A 22,999-nucleotide genomic window follows, 5' to 3' on the forward strand; every position below is an offset into this window, starting at 1 on the left:
ACTTCCGAAATCATTATATATGGATGTTATTTTCGAGTTCAATTTCAGGCACACTTGAGAATAGGGACTCGATTTACCCGAAAAATCCAATCCGTACTCTAAAAGAAGCTATTGAAGAAGCTTAGATAACTATAGAAGCTTAGAATATTATTTAAATTCATATCATAGTGTGATACAAATGCATTTAACAGAGATAATTTGTATTATCCTCCGGACATTTTTCAATGTTTCGATTTCTGCAATCATTAATTTATAGATCTGCCCTAAAAGATCTCCCCTGTACTCCTCTGTATTACCCTTGAATCCCTTGAATATTCGAAACCAACTGCGACATTCTTAAGTGGAACGATCCGTGACAGGTAAATTTTTATTAATTTTATACCCATCGTCACCGTGGTGGGTGCAAAAAAGTAATTTGTTTTAATTTGTTTAATCGCTTAATCCGCAACAGACAGTCGGACATTCAGACATTCAGGGTGAAAAACGCAGAGTGAGAGACGAAACCTGTTTGGCAAATTATACAGACCTCCGATCTGTGTGATCTCTGGTGGTCCTTTGGCAAGGCTGCCTGCCCATTGTTTTTGATCGGCCGCTGAGCCCCAGCTTCAGCTTTAACACTAAGACCAATTTATGATGAGCCTGAACGGCAGAGCCCGCTCTGTGGGTTGTGGCTTAATTAAGCTTTGGCACTTATTTTTCGGTAGGTGATCGAGATGGGAAATGAGAAAATACCAACAAAAAAAAATATATAGTAGTCGAATTGATGTTGAAATCCAGATTTGAAAGAGTTTTGAAGGAGAGTGTATACAGTGAGTGAGCAGCTGACAAAATGTGCATAAATCTTTTTTACTACACCGCACCGCCGCTTCTGATGCTGACTGTCCATTTCAACACGCCTGTCAACACACACACTCAGGCACCTTTGCGTAGATACTCGGACACACACACACAGATACCTCTTTAAAGACGGTTCTTCGGGGGCTGGCTAGTAAATCAACTGAATCGCTCGTAAAAAAGCCAAGCAGTTGACTTGAAATATATATTTAATTTTTGTGGCTCTTGTGGTGGTTTTTTTTTTTGTATTTTTTTCTTTTCGGTATTTCTTTTTAATTGTTTGAGCAACAATGGGTGGTAAAAGTGGTAAATAAATAATAATAATAAAAGACCAAAATAATTTATAAATTAAATCTTTTTTTTTCCAGTTTTGCGGTTTGCGGGAAAGAATCATTTCCTGTACCCAGCACTCAGCACTTTCTACGTTAATTACGACTAAAAAAAAAACTCAACAACAAAAAAGGAAACAAAAATAAATCCAATTAAATTAATAAAATTTTATGACCACCGTGTGTCGGCGCACATAGTAAAAACAATTGAATTATGAAGAGAACATTGCGTAAAAACGTATTCGAGGTGGAGCATTAACAATGTTCACTGTTCTGCTGCTCGGTGGCTACTTTGTTGTTTCCAATTTATACGTTTTTAATTACAAAAAGCCACAAAAACTCAGACACAGATATCTCAAAATGAGTGGATATCAAATGGATAAGAGGGAAACATATATAGAGAGGCCATAGAGATCTGGTTGGGTTTTCCTATGATATTTTGGAATGCAGTTTTGGGTAGGGGGGAGATACGATTTTTGAGAGTGAAAAGTTTCAAAGTTTATAATTTCAGATTCGAGGGTGAGGTGTATTGTACAATAAAGCGGATTTAATTTGGCAAGAACTCCTAAAAAGTAAGATAAAAGATAAAGAAACCATTATAGGCATCATCATACCATAACGATTCCAGATCTACAGTCTTCTTTTATATAAGATGGAAACAAGTTTGGTGTATGTATTGCTAACCTTCACAGAAACCCCTGAAATTGAACCTATCGTTATAAAGCGACTCCCATGACTTCCAACAACCCCCAGCCGTGGCCCCCATTGCAGGGTATCCATACTTAGAGTGCTCTAAGTCTGCAATGCCGTTTTCCAATTACGTTAATAGCTCATAACACGACGTTTTTGTTTGTTGTTCTTTGCTTCGCTTCGGACTCTTTGAGCTGGTTGAGCATTTTGTGGCACAATACGAAAATTGTTTCCTCGAATCGGTCATTCAGTCGAAGAATACCAAACAATATGTAGCGCCCTCTTGCCATAGAAACTCCCACAAATACCATGGAATGGCTATACTCGTTTGGGGCCATACATTTATGTAGATCTCTCTATTATGGTTTATTTTAGCTGACTTTGAGTTTGGGAAGAATTACGAGGAAGGCACTTAAACGAATTGCTTTTGCTGATGTTGTTGCTACTGCTGATGCGGGTGTTCTCCACTTCTCTGCTTGGGCCATAACATTTTTATGATCCGATCCCGATTAATAGTGCGAAGAAATTCTATATCCAAGCGCCCACTAGAAGTGCCTATACGGAGTGTACTTTTACTGGTACCTTTCACACAGAGAGCCGGTGAGAGGAGCAATGAAGTTTGACAGTTGATTTTGATATTGATCGAAACCAAATGCAGTTGTCGGGACGGGAGAGCTCTCGGTCGCTGTCGCTGTCTCTGTCTCCTTCTTTGTCTCTGTTCTAGCCAGGATTTTTGTTTATAGAATTTCGAAAGCGTTTGGCATCCATTAATCATGGTACGCACCAATTGCTCTGTGGATTCATGATTCTATCTGTTCTATCTGTCTGGCTCTTCTTCTCTCCAATCGTTTCGTTTTTTATTGTTTTTTAAGCAAGTGAGGGAAACTATTCAGCGGCTTCGTCAGTGTCTATTTTCATTTAATAGACATATTTGCCTAACGACTGGATTTCGCTTTGTTTATTTGTTGAATCAGCCCGTCAAACCCGAACCCGAACGTCAGTCAGCCTTGGTAGGTAATGTGTTAACAGAGCAGATAAGTCTCTGGGCCTCTGTGACTTCAGCACAAACATTTTGACAACTTGTGATCTTTAGACTGAAACAATCAGCCCCCTCCCATTCTCTAAGCACTCGTGGTGGGGTATTGTATCATAAACCATAAACCACAAAATCCCCTACAACAATTAAGAAACAAACACGAGACTGCTGCCGAAATCTCGTACCCCTCTGCCACTGCCACTGCCACACACAGATTTCAACGAAAAATAACTTGGAGATGTATAAACAAACAGAAAAAAGCGCCAAGCAGCAGAAGCATCATCATCATCCAAATCCGAATCACACACAACGATTAGCCCAAATACGAGGAGAGCTATCGAATTGGATCTATGTGTATGGAGCTGTCCAGAGATATCGGGAGATCATCGAGTCGTGAGATGAGGACTTATTCAGAAGGTTGATTCAACAGTTAGAGGAATGAAACAAGAAAAGAGGATAAAGAATTTAAGATATGGATATGAATGATAAGTAATTAAACTGCACAAAGATAATATATATATCCAACATAATCTTCATCAAGTAATATTATTAAAATACAATTGTGGTTTAATGTGGAAAGCTTGAAAGGTGAGTGCTAGGTGATGAGACAATTAAACAAACTGACGGACAGGTAAACAGGCAGACTTCAGAATAGGCGGAAAGTGGGTAAACGGATATGTGGACACATGAACGGGCGGAAAGGAACCAACAGAACAAACTAAAAGCAGAAAATATTGCGCGTCATGCGGCAGCTCCCCTCGGTCTGTCTGTGTTTCTGCCTGGTATGTGATGCTGGGGCCACTTGGTGAAGTCACCGTGGACTAATGTACTTTACAATTGGATACTTAATGAGGTTAGAAATATCAGCATATCTAAATACTCCCATGTCAATCACTTTCGTCTACCTATAGCAAAACTATCACCCTCACCATGCAAAACTCTCACTTTGCGTACAATCTCCAGAAATATAGGCCAGTGGAATCAGATGGGTATGGGGAGGGCATACACACACCCTTCTGAGCAGCAGCAGCACGAGATTAGCACGCCATATAGCCAAGACTTTGGCTGACTGTTTGACTGACTAAGCTTTTGGTAGCTGCTTCTGCTCTGTGAGTGAGCTCTGTGAAATCTTTTATTTTTATGGTATTTGAGAATGATTAGCTGAACAGATAGGGAGACGAAGCGTTATTACGCGAACGTGTCTGGAGATGAAGATGAAGTCTATGCAAAGTCACGAAGATTCAGATACAGATACATAGATCGGAGCAGAGCCAACTCTGACGATTTGACAGTGGAACAAAATGGCACTTTAACATTTGGGAGGACAGTGTTTGGGCACAAAAGTTGCACAACTTCTCTTCTCTTTTTTTCGAGTATGTTTCTCTCTTTTTTTCTCTTATTTTTTCGACCATGTAGGGCCCATCATCAGTTGATATAATTTTGTTTGTTCTTACCTGAGCTCGTGGCCGGCCTAGCCCAACAACTGGAGAAAAATAGAAAAAGAGAGAGACAGAGAGCGAGAAAGAGATGGCAGCGACAAGCCCAGATACAAAGTCGCTAACCTTTTTTTTATCATCAGAGATGTACACGAAAGAAAAAAAAAGATGACAAGTTTGTCGCGTGTAAACAATTTGCCGCGGCCAAAAAAGAGAGTCCGGGTGTGGGTGCTGGTGCGTGTGACGGTTCTGGAGCAGTGGATAGGGAGGGGATGGCGGAGCAATGTCATTGAAACGGAAATCAAGAGGAGTGATGTCAGGCCCCTGGAAAGTCCATAGTGCGCGAGGAAAGTATGTGGAAAAGGGTATACGAGGATAAAAAAAGGAGACATAGACATAAGGAGGTTGTTCATTCCTGCCCAAAAATAAAATATCTGATTGTGCAACTCAATTCTAAAGATAGAAAACTACGAAATCTGACAGCAGTGGTATCTTAATTATAAAGATAAAGGTGTATGTTTCCCAAAAATGTTTACAGGCCTAATAAACTTATTTAGAATTTTTAATCCTGAAAGCTGTTTTAACCATTGCAGCAATGTATTTCGAATCCCACTCAGTTCGCATACAATTTGTAAGAACTATAAGAGCACTTATTCCCGAAATTTAACACAATCTTACAGAATATCTCACAAAAATCAACACAAATCCAGAGGCAACGCCGACAGCAACGTCCGACCGTATATACGGCGACAGCGACAGAGATCGCTTTTGAGGAACACATTTTGAGTGCTCGAAACGCGCATGAGTGAAATAAATTTTCACGCTTCTAAACAGAGAGTGAGAGCAGTGGCAGGCAGCAGCAAAAGCAGCAGCAGCAGCAGCAGAGGAAGAGACTATTTCGACTGCGACGTATCACAATCAGAAACGAACCGACAACCGACCGAAAACCGACAACTGCCGTCCATTCATAGCCCCATTGCCACTCAGATAGAGTGGAGAGTGCCGCCAAACAGCAACCCCCGCACACACGCCATACCAGGCAGACGCAGATCAGTCCGAGACCAAGTGAGATCTGCTTGTGGTGCTGCTGGTACGGTGCTTCTGGCGGCGAGAACGTTTTTCGAGAAAGTGTTTCGTTATTTATTCGCGTTTCCCCGAGCGAGAGGTTTTTCGCGATCGGCGGTGGAAATTACCCCACTCGCATAACCCCAAACAGATCCCACAGTTTCGTTCTAGAATGACTCGGAAAAATATCCCTCAGAGCATTTCGAACTGCGGCGGGCAACGGTCAAGCGATCAACGCGAGTGTTTCTTCTGATTTTGCCCCGATACTGAGGATCGATCGGTCGAAAATTCTTTTTCAATATACAATACATAAATACACACGTATATATGTGTGTGTGTGTATATAGTTTCTGTGTGTGCGAAATGCTGGTACGTTTGGGTTCCCTTAGGCCACGGGTTGGGTGCTGAGAAGAACATGGGAAAAACGGCCGCAAAGGATTCGCCAAAGAAACTACAACGAAATTAACAAAAAAATCGAAACCGAAAAGGAACAAGTTTAAAAAACCAAAATAAAAAAAAGTGAACAAAGAAGAGTCGCGCGACTCGCAGTTCCAACATCAGTTCAACATCAGCCTCGACTTTGACTTTGACTTGGACTTCCACTTCCACTTGGACTTGGACTTGGGGTTTAAGAAGCAGAACAGATGAGGCCGAACTCTCTCAGGAACTTGGGATCTTCTGGTGGTGCTGTGCTGCTGCTGCTGCTGCTGCTTCTGCTGGGATTCTGATTAAAGCGCGCGTTTAATTTCATTTTTTACGCTACTCCCTGCCCCCCCACACACACCGAAAGCGATCGTTGCCAAAAGACAGACCAGACTGAGACTCCAGACTGGGACTCCACCCTTGGCGGAAGGCTTTTGATTCGCTGTTCAACTTTTTGGCCTGAACTTTTGCTTTGTCTCGTACGAGACGCCGTTCGTCTGGCTGGAACCTGGCCCGACGACTCCTTGGCTGGCTGGCTCCTTGGGCGCTGCTCAGTACGCCGGCAGCTTTCTCCGTGTGCGTACGAGTCTCACGCAGCAGCAACAGCAGCAGCAGCAGCAGCACTGATCTGAGGCAGTGGCCGCATCATCACCATCGGCCACAAAAAAGTGAAAGAAATCGCGTTAAACAGAAGAGGCAGTGAAAGATCATCGGCAAAAGATCGGTTCAGATCGGTTCAGATCGGATCGGATCAGGCAGCGATCATGTCGCCTGACCTCGTCAAGTGCACTGAGCTGCCAACCGCCGACTTCCCCCCAGAGTTTAAGTAAAAACCAACCCACAAAAACACAAAAAAAAACAAAAAAAAGAACACAGTGAGTCGCTTGATTAATTCGCACACGTCAACGATATTCAAACAAGCATCTCGTGTACTCATCGTGGCCGCAATAAAAACGGCTTTAACTTTAACTGCCTGCCAAAAAAATATATAACACTTAAACAGAGAGAGAGAGAGAGAGAGAGATACACATTCACATACAGAAAGAATAGGAGTACGAACGGGCCACAGTTTGGTTGCAGCGGCATTTGGCGGCTTCAATCGATATGCGTTTGTTCATGGTAATTGCAATTTTAATATTCGCAATGCCAATGACAGGATTCGGCTGGTAAGTGTTTGGCAAAACAAGACCTAGTGGTAAACGGTAGTTAACGATGATTTATTTAAGAACAAGAGTGAGCTATCAGGTAGAACGAATGATTAAGATAATAACTACTCTACTCCAAGTTCAAGGAGAATGACTTTAGGATTGAAGCTGATCACTAGCTGTAAATGATCGGTATAGAATGGAAATTAATAGACATTGAAATACTTTTTACTAAAGAAGATCACAGAACACGTAATGCAGATGCCAAGTTAAAGAAGTGAAGAGTGACAGGATTCAAAGTGAAGAGTTTAATACACCTGCTAAATATAATCAGAGATGAACTTGGAAGTTCAAGAACAGAATTAAGCCTACAAGACTTTGAAATTATCATTACATTTAACAGCTTGATATTGATGATCCATTTTAGAGATGAGTAGAGAAATAGTAAACAACATATCTCTATGAGAGTTGGATTTAAAAATTTAATGATATATAACTTCTATAATTTCTATAATTAAATGATCGATTATTGGATTGAAGCAAAGTAGGTCTTAATTATTAAGCTAAATGTGTGATCATCAATTTCTGCACAACTAAACCATTTAATATTATGGGATAATTGGCTTCTTGTTTATGGATCTATTGTGAGTGCTCCATCTGGTTAAAATAATGACAATATTCCATTGAGAAGCGAATCAGCTTATTCGTATAAAACATACGAATATGATGTTTGTATAAAAGTAATAAGCAAGAAGTAATACTAAAAGAAATCATGCTTTTCCTTTTGAAATATATAAGTAAATATTTATACCTCTTAATATAATAATCCAAAAATGCTCTCTAGTTTTTTAATGATCGTAAAATATTTAGAACAATTTAAATAGGTATTGATTGATCTACAATTAGTTTTAAGCATTTGTTAATCGATTTTTTATTTGAATGTCTTGCTTTGGGAACCCTAGTGATCATCATAAGCATATGTGATCTATCTCGTCGTATAATGATATTATAAATGTGTGTTCAGTTAATCAGTCTTAAGCAATGCTTTGATTACTTAACTACATGTTATACATACGATGTAAAGATGTTTACAGCATTCAAGTACATTCAAATCACTCGTTGGGATCTCTACAACTAAATATATCTAATATTGTCTGGCTAACAAAGTATCATCGATTTTGCCTGAGCAACGTGCAATTTATGTTATATTTCAATGCCAAAAAACCCATTACCACCCGCTCTGAGGTCTTTGCTATGGCTATGGCTATGGCTATGGCTATGGCTACTCGGATGCTTTTGCCTCTGTCTCTGCCATCTGTGTTCATGTCAAATTGCATCAATTTACGAGATAGAGATTGGCGTAACAGCTTCCGGTAGAGCGACACAGTGCAAGCCCCAAAATAAATATTCAGTTTGGTGACTCAAAACGCGGCAAAACCGATCAAAATGGTCCAAATGCAAATGCGAATCCAAATTCAGAGCCAATCGAGCGTGAAGAGTGGCGACCCAACGAACCAACGGCGGACCTTCAAAATGTGACGTTTGATTTAGATTTAATTACATGGCATTTTCTTCTCTTTGCTGTGGTTTTTTGTGGCCAAAATAAATAACGCTAAAGAGGAAAAAGTGGCACTGGTAGCAGCAGCAGCACCAGCACCACCAGCAGCGGCAGTAGTAGATGAAGCCAAAACCAAATGACACTTGAAGCAATTTATGCGCGAAATTACAGACGAAAAGGCAGACGTCCAAGATGAATAAATAAACAAACCGAGGAGGACAAACATCAAATAGAAAGAAAAGTGTTGCCCAAAAGGTAGATCGGTGGCCAGAGGGGAACTGGCACATACACGTACACATAAGTTATGCACTTTGCCAAATTTATTTGCCACCAAAGTGGCATCAATGAATTCGCCCCAAAGAGATCTCTCTTCCCAGCGAAAAGGTAGAAATATTGTTGCTGTCAGCGGCAACGAAAGCTAAAATTTTGATTTCGTTTTCCTCCACAGCGTCCACTGGGGGAGGAGTACTCAGCGTGGGCGTGGGCAGGGGCGACGGTGTCGGCGTCGCGTGTCGTAGACTGCATGACGATTTCGGTGGCGAATACTGACGATTTTTACTCTTGAATAATACGTAAGCCTCACGATCTGTATACTATTTATCAGCATTGACACCAGTCTTTTCGTATCAAATGATCCTTTCACTTATGGGAAATTATTACAGCCAATCCACGAATCGATACTACATACTGACTGACTGCAGTATACACCCATGTTCTTACATAATTTTAATTTAAACTGTGTGCAACTGGGCGCGTCGTCATGAGGGAGGCCACCTCCACCGTCACCGGCACCATAAAAAAAATGGTGGGGGAATGATACATACCTATGACAGAGCCAAGGGGCAGGACCAAGGGGCTCATGTGGGTGGGTTGCGTCTGCTCCATGCACCGGCCAACGTCAACAGTGCGATGCATCCAATCCAATTGCAATTTTTTCACAATAAATTAATTAAATAATTAAAGCTCAAGTTCAACGCTGTCAGTTGGTGCCGCTTTTGATGTCGAACGCTGAACGAGCTGTGTCCGCTGTTGTCGCGCCATCACCCGAAAGAAAGAGGCACTGCAAAAAAAAAGGCCCCAATTGTGCAGCCTTTTGGCTTTGGTTGTGCCACTTTCTACGCTTCATCTGTGCCGCCCAAGGGCAGGGCGGGTAGACAGATCAGAATTGTAGTGGCGACAAAAGTTGCTCATGATGACAGCCACCAGGCCCTGACGGGCGACATACTGACTGATGGATAAACAAGGTGGAAGAGCAAATACAATACGTAACATGTGGGACCATTGAGGGGTTGGGTTGGCTTGGGTTTGGTATTTGTTGGGAGGTCAAGAATGCTAGCTCCATATCGAATTGTAGTCGATTAAAGGTTAATGTATTATAGACTGAATCTTCCCCCAAAAAGATGCTAAAATGCGGAAAACCCATTGATATATCAACTGTGTAGTTTGTATGTATCTGCGCAATTTTCCATTCAGAATGGGTTCGGCTCGGGTCTGGCATCCGGGGGGACTGCGTTTACTATGCATCCACATCCACATATGCACATACATACTCGTATTCGTATGTCATGATGTCGATGCGATGGTTGTTTGTGTGTATTTCTCCAGGCGAAATGCACTAAATCAAATGGTCATTGTGTGAGCGATTGAGATCATAATCAGTGGGCCAGAGACGACGGGCAAGTCGGATCCGAATGGAACGTATTCGAACGTATTTGTGGGTGTAGATGTTCCGTTAAATGAATGGAAATTCCATGTGGACGGCAGGGGAACCAATTACAGAGAAACTTACAAAAAATTGCTGTTGATCGGGCAACAATTTTGCGCTGATGTGTCTGGAATTTAATTAAAAACAGCCCGAGACGATGATGCTGATGATGATGATGACTCAAGCGACGCAGATCATCTAACAATTTATGAGATTTTCTTCAATGTGATTTTTCCATCTCAATTCCTATCGAAACGAAATGAGCTCATTTCCGCTAGAAAATCATTTGACATTTACATGGGACTGTCCGATTGTGTTTCCTGCTTTTCATTCAATTTACAATTTACAATTTACATTTTAGATTTTCATTCATTGAAAATCGGTTCATTCATTCCACATCGAAGAGTCTCTGTGTGGCTTTTCTTTTTTTTTTTTGGCACTCACAGCATGTGAAATGGTAATTAATGCCATGCGGGGCATTTATGGGTTAAGGCAGGGAGATAGACAAAGAGTGTGCCAGACACCCATAGAAACAGAGAAGCAGAGAGAGAAAGAGAGAGAGGGAGAGAGGGTGAGAGAAGAGGCCACTTAGTCTCAAGCTGCGTTGGCTCCACAGTCGGTGGTTGCATCAACATTGTTCATACGCCCCGTGTGTGTGTGTGTGTCAGTGGAGCAAGCCAGAAATCTCATGATGATTATCTTCTAGAACAGAACAGAATTTGGCACACTTTATGAGAGCCAAAGCACCCACCCCCAACAACCAGCACTGCTACTACTGCGGTTCGTGCACCAGCACCAATCTAATAATTATGTTCAACTAACGAGCAGACGAGAAGAACTCGGCCAATTGCCAAAATCTAATGCAGATGAGTTGATTATGAGCAGAGAAGAAGAGTCGCTGACACGATTCGGTCGACATTAACGAGAGTCTCACTGTCTGCGATGTCTGATCTGATGGCTTACCCAGAGAAAGTTCTTCGTCTCATGCATCGCACAAAATGTGGTTCACGTTCAAGTTTCTTGCCCCAACCCCAACCCCAACGCCAACCTCAACCTGAACTTCTCAAGTGGCTATACATAATCATATGGTTACCAAGCAAAACACGCTGCAAATTCTTCTAATTAAACTAATGCCATTTGTTTATTTTGTTAATTTGTCGCTTTCCCCACATGTCACATTGACGAATGCGTCTGTCTGTCTACGCTGAACGCTTGATGCATCATAATTAAATCGCATGATGGCACAAATATCAAGACATGGGTCAAGTTGAAGGACAGTGTTGGATGTGAAAAGGTATGGGCTAGCAGATCTCTAGAAAACATTCTTGTCATCGTCTAAGGGGGAGAAGAACAGCATCTAGAATAGCTGGGAATTGGCTAGGGAGAATATAGATTGAATGCTTGTCTCTGAACGGACAAGGGGAACTTGGGAGAAACTCTGTAAGATGATCACTGTAGGTAGAAGGTCGAGATCCCACCTGGATGGCTCATATATAAATATTATTATAGCTACAGCAGCTTCTCATTTGGTGTAAATTTCTTTTCATCATTTTTCACCCTCCACAACATTATCAGAATTCAGCTGAAATCTTCACAGAATTGCAAGCTTAGCCCCAAGTAAAAACTCCTTCTTTTATCAGCCGCAATAACTCCATTAGATCCTCATATTATCTCTCCCATTACAGCCTCATATCAACATATTTTCCCCTGTCAAATGTCCCAAGAACTCTGAACCTGAACCTGAACCTTTTGGAGCCCCGCCACTCTCTTTCTCTGCCAGCAATCATTGTGACTAAGTACACTTTAGGCATCCTTGACATGAACATGACCATGTCCGTCGATGATGATCATCGCTATGCCTAGCTACGCCTATTTGAGCCATAATTAAGTTAAACGTTGTCGCAATTTGCGCACCTCCTAGCCACAAAGGCACAAAACGGCTAAGATTGATGTCACCTTTGTCTTTGTCTTTAACGTTCGAAGGGGGTTGCAGGGGAGCGTTGATGCGAAAGTTAAAGTCGTGCCCTGCCCACTGCCCACTGCCCACAGCACTGGCAGCTTGTTAAAGGAATGAATGACAAAGGCCGAAGCGCTCAGAGGGAGAATAGTAAATATGCCTGAAATATTAGCCAAGTTTTTGTTGCGCCAATTGGACATGGACATGCCTGGGAACAGCTCAAAAGTAAGCGAGAAATTCCTGCGGTTCCCCAAAGATTGTGGATAATCAAGCAGTGAGAGAGGCGGCGCCTAAGCAAAAGGGTGAAGCCTCTTAATATGCTAATTGCCAAATGACAAACATATCGCGCCCTCTCCTCTCCTCTCCTCTACACTCCTTACCGACAAAAAAAAAGGTGCCAAAAAGCAGCGTGCGACGCCCACACACGATGCCGCACCCACCAGAGACCACAGAGAGCTGAGATCTGATCGGGGCAGACTCTAAGTCATGTCAACACCTTTTTCGGGGTGTCTTTTGGCCAGTAGCTGTGCAACTTCTGTCGGCTGCTGTGGGACACTAATCGATTGTCAATGCTGCCGCCCACATCAAAAGCCAAGTCCCCAAGCTACTCTCCTGCATATACGAGTATGTACATACGTGTACGTGTACGTATACGTATACGTATATGTATGTATATCTCGGGGCATATCCGTAGTTATATGCACAAGAGATCAACACTTGCGCTGAGGCATTCTGTAGACAAATATTTGAGCGCGTAAATGAAACTGACCAGCCACAACAGCACTTGACTTGGCCAAGGCAGGCAGGCAGGCAGGCTGGCAGTCAGGCAGTCGGTTCGGGCCATCAGGCAACTCAGGCGACCAATCCACTGGCCATTCATTCACTTGTCAACGCTTTGTTTAAATACTTTGCCACTCGCATGTTGACAAGTGGTTTAAGTCGTTGATTTGTTTGCACTAACCCACGGCGGTACGGCGACGTAGACCTGGACAAGAGACTCACGAAAATGAGTCAATCAAACGATTCTACATATTTACATAAAAAACACAAAGAGCAGATCTTCAGGTGCAGCTTCAAGTGCAACGACGCTGGGATGCTCTTGTGGGAAGCCCAAAAGAATATCTTCTGAGGAATGTTCTTGGGAATATTAATAAAAATCGAATAACAAACATTTTGTTTTTTTTTTTTCAATTCAGATAGTTAAATATGGGTTAGACAACTATATCTGAATATCTAAACAATTTTGATGTGTTTTAAATATTTAAAAAAATTCTTTCTTTAAGTATAAAACAAATTTATATCCTGAATATACACTTCAAATTAGTTATGGAAGATTTTCAGTTCTCAAGTCAAAAGTCCCCAATTCACAGACTAATATTAGAAGCTATGAACTTCGTGTTTCTTGTATAATGGATCATAAAGCCCTTCCATACCTATATAAATGGATCTTATGGCAATAAAGATATCGGTAAATAGCATTTAGGTCATCTACAAATAAATCAATCTAAGATTTATAGATCAAAATATAATCTTACTAATATTTACTTATGAACCAAGTCACTGATTTCAAATTGCATATCGAGTATTATCAGTGATAGCCAAACCCCAAAGGCACTTTCCATTTTATACATTACACATTCCAGAATTTAATAGAGATACTCTCCAACCGGCGAGTATTCCAAATGCAGCTGCATCGAAGTATTGGCTATGGGATACTATGGGAAATTTCAACCACTTGTCTGTGCGGACGGGGCTACCAGTCCCAACCAAACTAAACCGGGCACTTTGATCAGAGGCAACGCATAAGAAACGGAGAGAGAGAGAGAGAGAAGTCCATTGAGGCCTATAACGACACCCATACCAAGGCAAGCCAAGGTACGCACGCACACACAGATACACAACGGAGGCACAGCACACTTGGAGTTTGTATCTCTGTGTGAAGGCAAAATAAAGATACGTTGCGGGCCAAGTGTTGGCTTGGCCGCTGGTTCCGATGCTTCGGGATGGTATAGGATGGGGAATGGGGATGGGTATGGGACCTGAGAGACCTGAAGTTGTTGGCTCCTTTTCATGTTTGCCGACTGCTGGTTGCGAGCGGCGCTGCTGACGTCGCTGCTGTATCTGTATCTTGTGCTGCCGCTGCCGCTGACGCTGCTGCCAAGTAAACTTCAGTTCAACTTCAAAAACCAAAAAGTGTCGAACAATTCGGAATGGACGATCGCTCAGTGGATGGATCTCTGCAGAACTCTCCTGCTCCACTCTCTGTGCGGCTATTTTCCGCTTAACACAAAAATCTCTGCCTTCTGCCTTGTGTTTTGTTTTTGTTGTTTTTTGTGTGGTGGCAACTTGTGTGGGTCCCTGCAACACGCTTGAAAGGTGTTTGAGTTCTTTAGATCTCTCCAGTCATCAACGCAATGTGCAGGAACGACGTCATCATAATATTCGAAGTAGCCAGTCAGCCAGCCAGTGAGCCAGCCACAGATGAAGATCAGAAATCGTAGATCGGTGTGATCGGTGATCTGATCGGAGGAGGGCTCCCCAGATGATCATTGTGATTTTAACTTCAATTGTTTTTACTTTGTTTACAAGCACGTCCATCATTTGATGTTGTTTGACTGTTTGCCGGATGAGATCTGTGCCTGTGTCTGTGTCTGTTTCTGTTGCCCTATCTTTGGAGTTAATATTTTTGTTGAGTACTTATGAGGCAAGTGGTATGTATGCAGGGTACGAGTGCGTGTGTTTGCTCTATTTGTTATTTGTAAAATTTCATTTTGTAGCTATTAAGTTGTCATAATCTCCTTGAGATCGAATCACTGAGTGTCTGTTTGTGTGTGTGTGTGTGTGTACCACAGGGTGCTGCAAGTGCAGCCAACCAGCCAGGTGGCAAAACCAACATAGGTGGGCACTGTGGTAATGGAAATCTGAAGCTGTAGAAGTGGTTTATCTTCTTCTGGTCCAGCCAAAGCGAAGCAAGAGTCAACTGGTTAGCAGATATGCTGGATGGGCCATGTCTATCAGAGGTTTGGAAGCCTAAAAAGTGAATTTTAGATATAAATCAACAAACTTTTTGGCTGGTTTATGTATTTATTATAATTCAAATGAATAAAAAAAAAGAAAAAATTTATTCATTTTTGAATACATTCAAAATAATCTCCATATAGTTTACTGGAAGTGGAGCATCAACCAGAACATTCTTTCATTGAACACAGAACAACCAACAACTTGTAAAGTGCACATTATATTCCTCGCATAACAATTTTGATTCACAGATCACTAAATTATCAACATTTATGTTTAAGCTTTCCACTTTTGAATGTGGCGCCATCATTCCGGGCACAAGTTCATTAAAAATAGTATTATTTATTTGTGCTGCAGCTGAAAATCTACGTTTATTTGCTTAAAATGCACAAATACCAAAATCCATAAGATGAACTCAATTCTTGTGCCGTACACCAGACGTATGCGCAATGACGGCGGCGACGACGAAAAGAGGACCTCTTCGAATTGAATGGAATTGAATGGAAACGTTTGTTGACTTAAGTCCGCAGCGTTGCCAAAGTCGATCAATAAAATTTCACGAATACTTGAAGTGAAAAAATCCCCTGCCTGTCTGCCTATAGACACTCCCACTCCCGTTCCGAGACTTTTCGTAATTTTCCCAATCGATGCAATTTTCGTTTTCATTTTGAATGCCATTTGGCGGGGGCTGCAGCGTTAAAATTTAATTTAGGTGGAAAATTAATAATTACCCAACAATGTGGGTGCAGTTGAGCATATACATATATATGTATGTAGGTATATGTATGTATGCATACTATATCTGGTCTCGGATGAGGTGGAGGGGCATGTGTCAGCCATTCAGCATTAGCATCGGGCCACTGGAAATTGTTTCTCTGGTTGCTCGCCTTTGGCGTTGATTTATGTTTTTCCATTTCAGATTTATGACTTTTTAATAGCTCAATTTTTGTTGGTTTTTCTCCGGTTTTGTACGAGTTGTAGTTGCTATTGTTGTGAATATTTTTACTCGCTTTTTTTTCAAGATTGCACATTCGCGTGAAATTTACTTTTGCTGATCGTGAACTTTGCGCCAAGTGCTCTCTTCCTCTGCTCTGTGGCATGGAAAGTGTTTGGGTTTCGGTCCAGGGTAAATAAAGCATTTAATAGGGCCTGCTGCTGGCTGTTCCTGTTGCTTGAACTAGTGATTGATCGGGTTGTCCATCATCTATAGCTTCCAAGGAATTACTTTTTCTGGTATTTTCAGTTTCAGCCATAAAACTGAGGGGGGGAATACGAATACGTGAGTCAGTCGTCAGTTGCCAGTCGGCGAAAAAGAAATCGGTGCCAGACATCGGCAAACTTCAAAATAAATGAGGGTTTTGCGCAAAATTATTCAGCGATGACAAAGTGCCTCCCCTGATAAAGCCTGAGGGGAGACAAACCCTTAAAAAAATATAAGCGTTGGTCATAGATAGTCGAATGTGTGATTGCATATTGGTTGTGACGTTACAATGGGGTAAAATGTGATTTTCTATATAGATTAAGGTGTGTTATAGGTCGTTAATATGGGGAAATATATTGTAAAGCGGATTAGTCAGAGTTGGACACAATACAAGGCACTTTCTAGTAACATTCTGAATCATTATTCAAGCACTTAGAGCAGGAATTGCATCACTACATTCCCATATTAATTCTAATTAAAATATGCTCTTTAATCTATTTTTAGGGCCGAAGGCACAAACATCCTACTCGATCCAAATCTAATGTGCAAGAAAACACGTCGTCTGCGTGGAAAGCTGGCCGAAATCTGCCGTCACGATTCGGCCCTGCTCAAAGAGATCATCAATGGCATTAATCTGGGATTCCGCGAATGTGAATTTCAATTTCGCAATCGCCGCTGGAACTGCACTGTTCTGCGCAAGAGCATGAGGAAAATTTTAATGCGCGGTAAGTACCCGTACTAAACTAAAGACCTAAACACCAGATAGAGATAGAGAAAACCAGACCACTTTGATATGCAGTGTGAACAGAGTCAACCTGTCAACACGTTGGTCGGGACTGAGTCCACGTCTGAGTCAGAGACCAGGTGGAGATGCTATAAAGAGTTAGCTGCCTAATTACAACCCATCATTGCATGCCGCGTCCGTGCAGGCAGAGGGGACTCTACTGTACGGTACGACTGGCGACCGCATCATCCATCAAGTTACATAATAATAAAAATGCAGCGACCCGCGCTGATGAATAGCGCCTGAAATGAGCCTACAAAGCTGTCAATTTTAATAAATTATTGCACTGAGAAAGGCCAGAGGAAGACTCTGGCTCGGCTCGGCTTGGCTCGTTCAGCCTGATCCTCGCAGACGATCTCTGCACTTAATGACAACAATGCGCAAACAAAACTCGTACCAAAATGTTGTGTGCCATAAATTCCGCGGGCGTAACCACCAACGAAAAAAAAAAAACAAAACAAAAAATACACCGTACACCGATGGAATTCAAGCCTCGCCCTGTCAACCTGTCAGCAGTGCGAGAGAGAGGGATAGAGGGAGAACCAGGGACGAATCTCCTCTCATGTAACACTTTACACTTTTATTTGGGGTGGCTCCAAGACATATCACCTGTCCAGACCGCTTGGCGGCTACACTTCACTTCACCTTCACCATCACCATCACCTGAGAGTCCCCGTCGGGTCCGGGGAGCATTACAAGCATATGCAAATTAAAAACTCCGGCCGATTACAATTGCGATTCCGATTTCGATTTCGTTTTCATTAAACGTCGTGACTGTCCGCTGGCCGATGAGCTGGCAGTCAATGGACTGAGTCTGAGTCTGAGTCTTTGAGTGACTGTGATTTGCATAGAGCAGCAGCAATCGTTGATCGGTGATTGCTAATCGAACAAGTAATAAATCATTTCGTCGCCTTGGCTGACAAATTACAATCAATCAGGCAACACGTGCTGACAACATTAATGATTGAGGATTGATTAAAGTCAGACAATTGAGCAGTTGCTGATTGCTTAGAACAAGGAAAAGTAAAAGAGATGTACGTTAAAATGAGTAATGCTACCGAATTAAATGCCTCTAGTTATAGGTTCCAAACAATTCCTAATTTAATGATAAGTTTTGGATATTTTAATGAGAGAAAAAATAATCTCTCACGGACATTGATCAAAATCTTTTCCATTTCCCTGTACAGATTCCCGCGAAACAGGCTTCGTGAATGCCATCACCGCCGCTGGTGTTACTTATGCCGTGACCAAGGCCTGCACCATGGGCCAGCTGGTGGAATGCTCCTGTGACAAGTCCCACATGCGACGGAACGGCGGACAGCCCCAAATGGTGAATGCCGCCACCGCCGAAGCGGCCCTGGACCGGCAGCAGCAGCGTCAACAGTTGCCCTTCGAAGAGCAGCAATATCAACGGCGCCAGCGCTACCTCAACAACGGCAGCAGCATGACGGATATGTCGCCACTGGAGCGTCTGGGCAGGAATCGCAAGCCCGGTGGCAAGCGAGGGCGTCGCAAGTTCTGGGACAACATCAAGTTCCCCCAGGGAGAGTGGGAATGGGGCGGCTGCAGTGACAATGTGAATTTTGGTCTGCGCCACTCGAGGGTTTTCCTGGATGCAAAGCAGCGTCAGAGGCGCAGCGACCTGGGGACATTGGTGAAGCTGCACAACAACAATGCGGGGAGATTGGTAAGTAGCCCTCACCAAGGGGATGGAACTTTTCATAAGCATAACCCTCGTTCTTTCTCGCTCTCTGCGTTATAGGCCATTCGCGATGCCATGCGATTGGAGTGCAAATGTCATGGTTTATCCGGATCCTGCACCGTGAAAACATGCTGGCTGAAGATGCCCCCGTTCCGGGAGGTGGCCGCACGCCTGCGCGACAGATACGACAGTGCGCGCAAAGTGGCGCTGAAGAACGACGGCAATAGCCTGATGCCCGAGATGCCGCACACGAGGCAGGCAAACAAGTACCAATTGGTGTTTGCGGACGATTCACCCGATTTCTGTGCACCCAATCCCAAGACGGGGGCCCTGGGGACACAGGATCGGGAGTGCAATGCCACCAGCTATGGGTACGATAGCTGCGATCATCTGTGCTGCAGTCGGGGGCACAAACACCGAGTGGTGGCGGAGTACACAAACTGCAAGTGCGTCTTCAAGTGGTGCTGCCAGGTGACCTGCGAAAAGTGCCTGGAGCATCGGGAGGTCAACACATGCCTCTGATCGACCGAGCGATCGAGCGGTTATCCTTATCATTACTATTATTTTGTATTATTTCATTTTGGTTTAGTCATGAACAGAATATTGAAAGCTTTCCATTTCGCGTGATAGAAAACAGAAACAGAGCAAACGTTTGGCCAGAGTCCATTCTTAAGTATTAACTAACCGTAACATGAGTATCTCTAATCTTTTAGTTAGTTGTACATATACCACCACGATCACCCATAATCATGCCCAAGTAACATATCAGTCTAATGATTCCCAGGCATCTATGTAAGCTTTGTAAATAGTTGTAATAAAAGCCAAGAAAAACTAAATTCAGAGATTATTTAAAGGAAGGATTATAGTTGCAACGACAACAAAAATATGGTAGGTAAATCTGTTCTTCACCTTATAATCATTAATGCCTTTTCAACCCCCCTTACACTTAATATAATTCCCTTGAGATTATCCCAATATTAATTCCTAACAAATTGAATTTCAAATAACAAGTTTTGTCTACAAGCAGAAATAAAAAGTTGATGCTTAACGGAAATGTATTTCAAATTGATTGAAATCTGCATAAGTGATTAAACTTAGATTAATGAAGACGACAGAGCACACAAATCGATTGAACAGTAGACGGGAAAACAAGTTCCCCATTCAAGTGTCCCTCTGTTCGGATACAGATTTAGGGTTAAAGTCATTCGAATGACTTTCCTATAAATTAACACAATTTTATTGTTGTCGACACGAGAGATATTAATCTATAGAAATTTGCCTAAACAGCAAACACAAAAGTTGAACCAACAAAAGCAAAAAAAAAAAAAAAAGAGAAAAAATATAAAATTGAACAGAATGAAAATTAATTTGCCTCTCTTTGCATAAATTACGATTCCCAGACAGCAGATCGATCGAGCGCCATATATTGTATCTGTGAATGCATAAATTAAGAAATCAATTCGCTGTCGCCAAATGCATGTAATTAAGTGAATATCATATTGTGATGTTCGATCGTGAGCAACAGAAGCAAACAAATATCCATTATAATGGTTGTTATCGGTTGAATGGAGCATACGGATGGGAAATATATTATTTGCAAGAGGGGGAAAAATAAGACAATTTTTGTAGGGAGATGAGTAGGGAGTAGGGAGAGTAGTAGGGAGATGAGTTGAAACGTTTTCTGTGTTTCATTATATTTTGATTGTGTTTCGTAGGTCGTAGAGAACTTTCTTTCAGATCTTTAAAAATCTTATTCCTAACAGTATATATGTACATATGTATTTGGTATATATGTATGTAGGCTATTAGCTTTTAATATTAATTGTAGACGTAAATGCCTGAACTTATGTGGAAGCCAACTAATGCTGCATGCTCCCTTTCCTATCTTTGTGGTATAGCAGATTGGCATAGTTATTTATTTTAAATTAGCTCACACTTATTATAACAGATGGAAAAACTGAAAGAGCAAGAGAGGAACCGCGACAGCTAAAATAACAACAATAAAACAACTAAAAGAATGCCCCAAAAGTTGATTAATTTTGGAAAATCAACAACTAGAAAGCCAAAGGACCAAGAAAGTACAAAACAAGAATCATACGTGCCCAAAAATAGATTCAATTACTGCTCACTGCTCTGCTGAGCCACCACTGTGCGACGTAGCATCACATTATATCACGCTCACTCCGCCAGGGGGCGCTCTCCGATGACTATCATAAGAGACAGACATGGCTATATCTACTCGGCTATAGATTCTGATCAAGAATATACATATATAAGTGCTATATGGGCCAGATACATACATATGTACATCTAATATAGCCTTTATGTAATCTTTGATTATCGAATCGATGGTAGATCTATGATCAGCAAATTTTTGTTTCCTCACATTCTAAGAACACTTTAACCCCTAAGTTACTCGTTCCGATTTATCTTATTTCTATACTCTCTGCTACGTAACCCTGCTCCACCTTGACCACATGCCACATTCACTTCTCAGCAGCCACTTCTCCCATCATCCTCATCGTCTCCCCTCCAACAAAGTACCATCCCCAAGCCCCCATAATCTCTCAGCTTACAAACCTCACAAGAATCTCGAAAAAGCTGAAACCGACTTTTCCAACGCTCAAGACCGGCCAAGATTGGAACTGAATTCCAAACCATTTGCCTATTCGGAGCTGTGGATTCTGTGCCCCTCTCATTTGGTTTATTATTTCGGGGCTCGGGTCAATCTACCGGGGAGACAAGCCCATCCCAGCGATAAGATACACTCAGTCAGCCACTCGACAGCAGCAGCAGCAGCAGCAGAAGCAGCACCAACAGCAACAGCAACTCTCCAACAACTAATTAACAATCGCATTCATTTTATTTATCGTACAAATGCAAACCGCTTGACTTCCAAAAAAAAAAAAAAAAGAAAATAAACCAAAACTGTATCTGCATGCATTTATAAAGCCTCCAATGTGGGTTCGGGGGATTGGGAATCGGGATTGATATTGGGGATTGGAATCTTGTGCTGCCCGGTCGGCCCGGTCTGCCCTGGCTGCCCGTCTGCTTTGGTACACTTGACTGAACAAAATGTATGGTGAGTATGCATATACTCGAACTCTGGGAGAGCACTCCTGAGAGCTCTTCCCTGCTTCATGTCGTTGTTTTTCCAGATTCCAGTGGCTTTATCTTGGGCTCGTTAATGAGATTTGCTTGTATCTGAAGCCATTCGGTAGATGCATATCAGTGGATTTCAATTAATTGTGGCGACGCTTATTAGTCATCCATCTAACAAACTAAACACGGCGCTGGCGCTACCAGACCAGACCAGACCAGACCATCCCTTGCCTTCCCTTGCCTTCCCTTGCCTTCCCTTTCCTTCTTTCATTATCTTTATCCTAGAGTGGCATTGACCTCAGACTGACCTTGGAACTTACAGATGAAAGATCTTACAGATCTTCTCAATAAAAATGCATTTTTATTGAGTTTCTAGGTCGGTTCTGCTCCAGAATGCGGCTTTAATCCTTTCATGTGGCGCTTAAAATGGCGCCTGCCTATAAATCTGAGTTATATATACATATATTGTACCTATATGCATGGCATATCTTTTGTGCAGCGGCTAATGGCTTAATTTGGTGGTGTACATATCGGTAGACGATCGGTAGGCGAGTGGATGGATCCTCTCAATGATCGACCATTGCAACCATTTTCGCCAAATTGCAGTTGTTCTTTCTCTCTCCTTCCTTGAAGATGGTATCAGGGCAGGAACCAGGAACGGGGACGGGGAAGGCGCTACAAACAATAAAGGAGAACAACTATTAAGACCGCTTGAACGCCTGTCCGGAGATCCAAACAGCAACAACAAAAACTACAGAAAACAAAACCTGAAACATGAAATTCCTGCGTAATTTGTAAGGAAAGGCGTGAAGAACACCAACGAAGGCAACACCTTAATTAATGTTATTAAAATGGAACGAACGACCGACGGATGGACCAACCGACCGACCGACTCGCCGACCGAACCTGAACCTGGCCTGAACCACGTATCCCGGTCCAGACCTCAGCCTATGGAAGGCTCAAACCAAACCAAACCAAACCGGAAAAAAAAAGCAGAAGGAAAGAACGAAACCC

General features: G+C 42.3%; 1 protein-coding gene across 2 annotated transcripts; it reads left to right on the plus strand.

Annotated features, from left to right (window-relative positions):
* The first annotated feature begins 6,887 nt into the window (after window positions 1-6,887).
* On the plus strand, window positions 6,888-19,739 carry LOC111070339 (proto-oncogene Wnt-3). 2 transcript variants are annotated; one of them, XM_022360793.2, is made up of 4 exons: window positions 6,888-6,979; window positions 16,902-17,122; window positions 18,369-18,868; window positions 18,944-19,739. In XM_022360793.2, exons 1-4 carry the CDS (start codon window positions 6,918-6,920, stop codon window positions 19,403-19,405), a joined length of 1,245 nt encoding a protein of 414 aa, XP_022216485.1. In that variant the 5' UTR covers window positions 6,888-6,917; the 3' UTR covers window positions 19,406-19,739. The 2 variants fall into 2 exon arrangements, with proteins under 2 accessions (XP_022216485.1, XP_022216486.1); XM_022360794.2 differs by lacking the exon at window positions 6,888-6,979 and adding an exon at window positions 14,383-14,442.
* The last annotated feature ends 3,260 nt before the right edge of the window (window positions 19,740-22,999 follow it).

Source organism: Drosophila obscura, unplaced genomic scaffold (assembly GCF_018151105.1).
Source record: "Drosophila obscura isolate BZ-5 IFL unplaced genomic scaffold, ASM1815110v1 contig_14, whole genome shotgun sequence".
NCBI classification, from domain to species: domain Eukaryota; kingdom Metazoa; phylum Arthropoda; class Insecta; order Diptera; family Drosophilidae; genus Drosophila; species Drosophila obscura.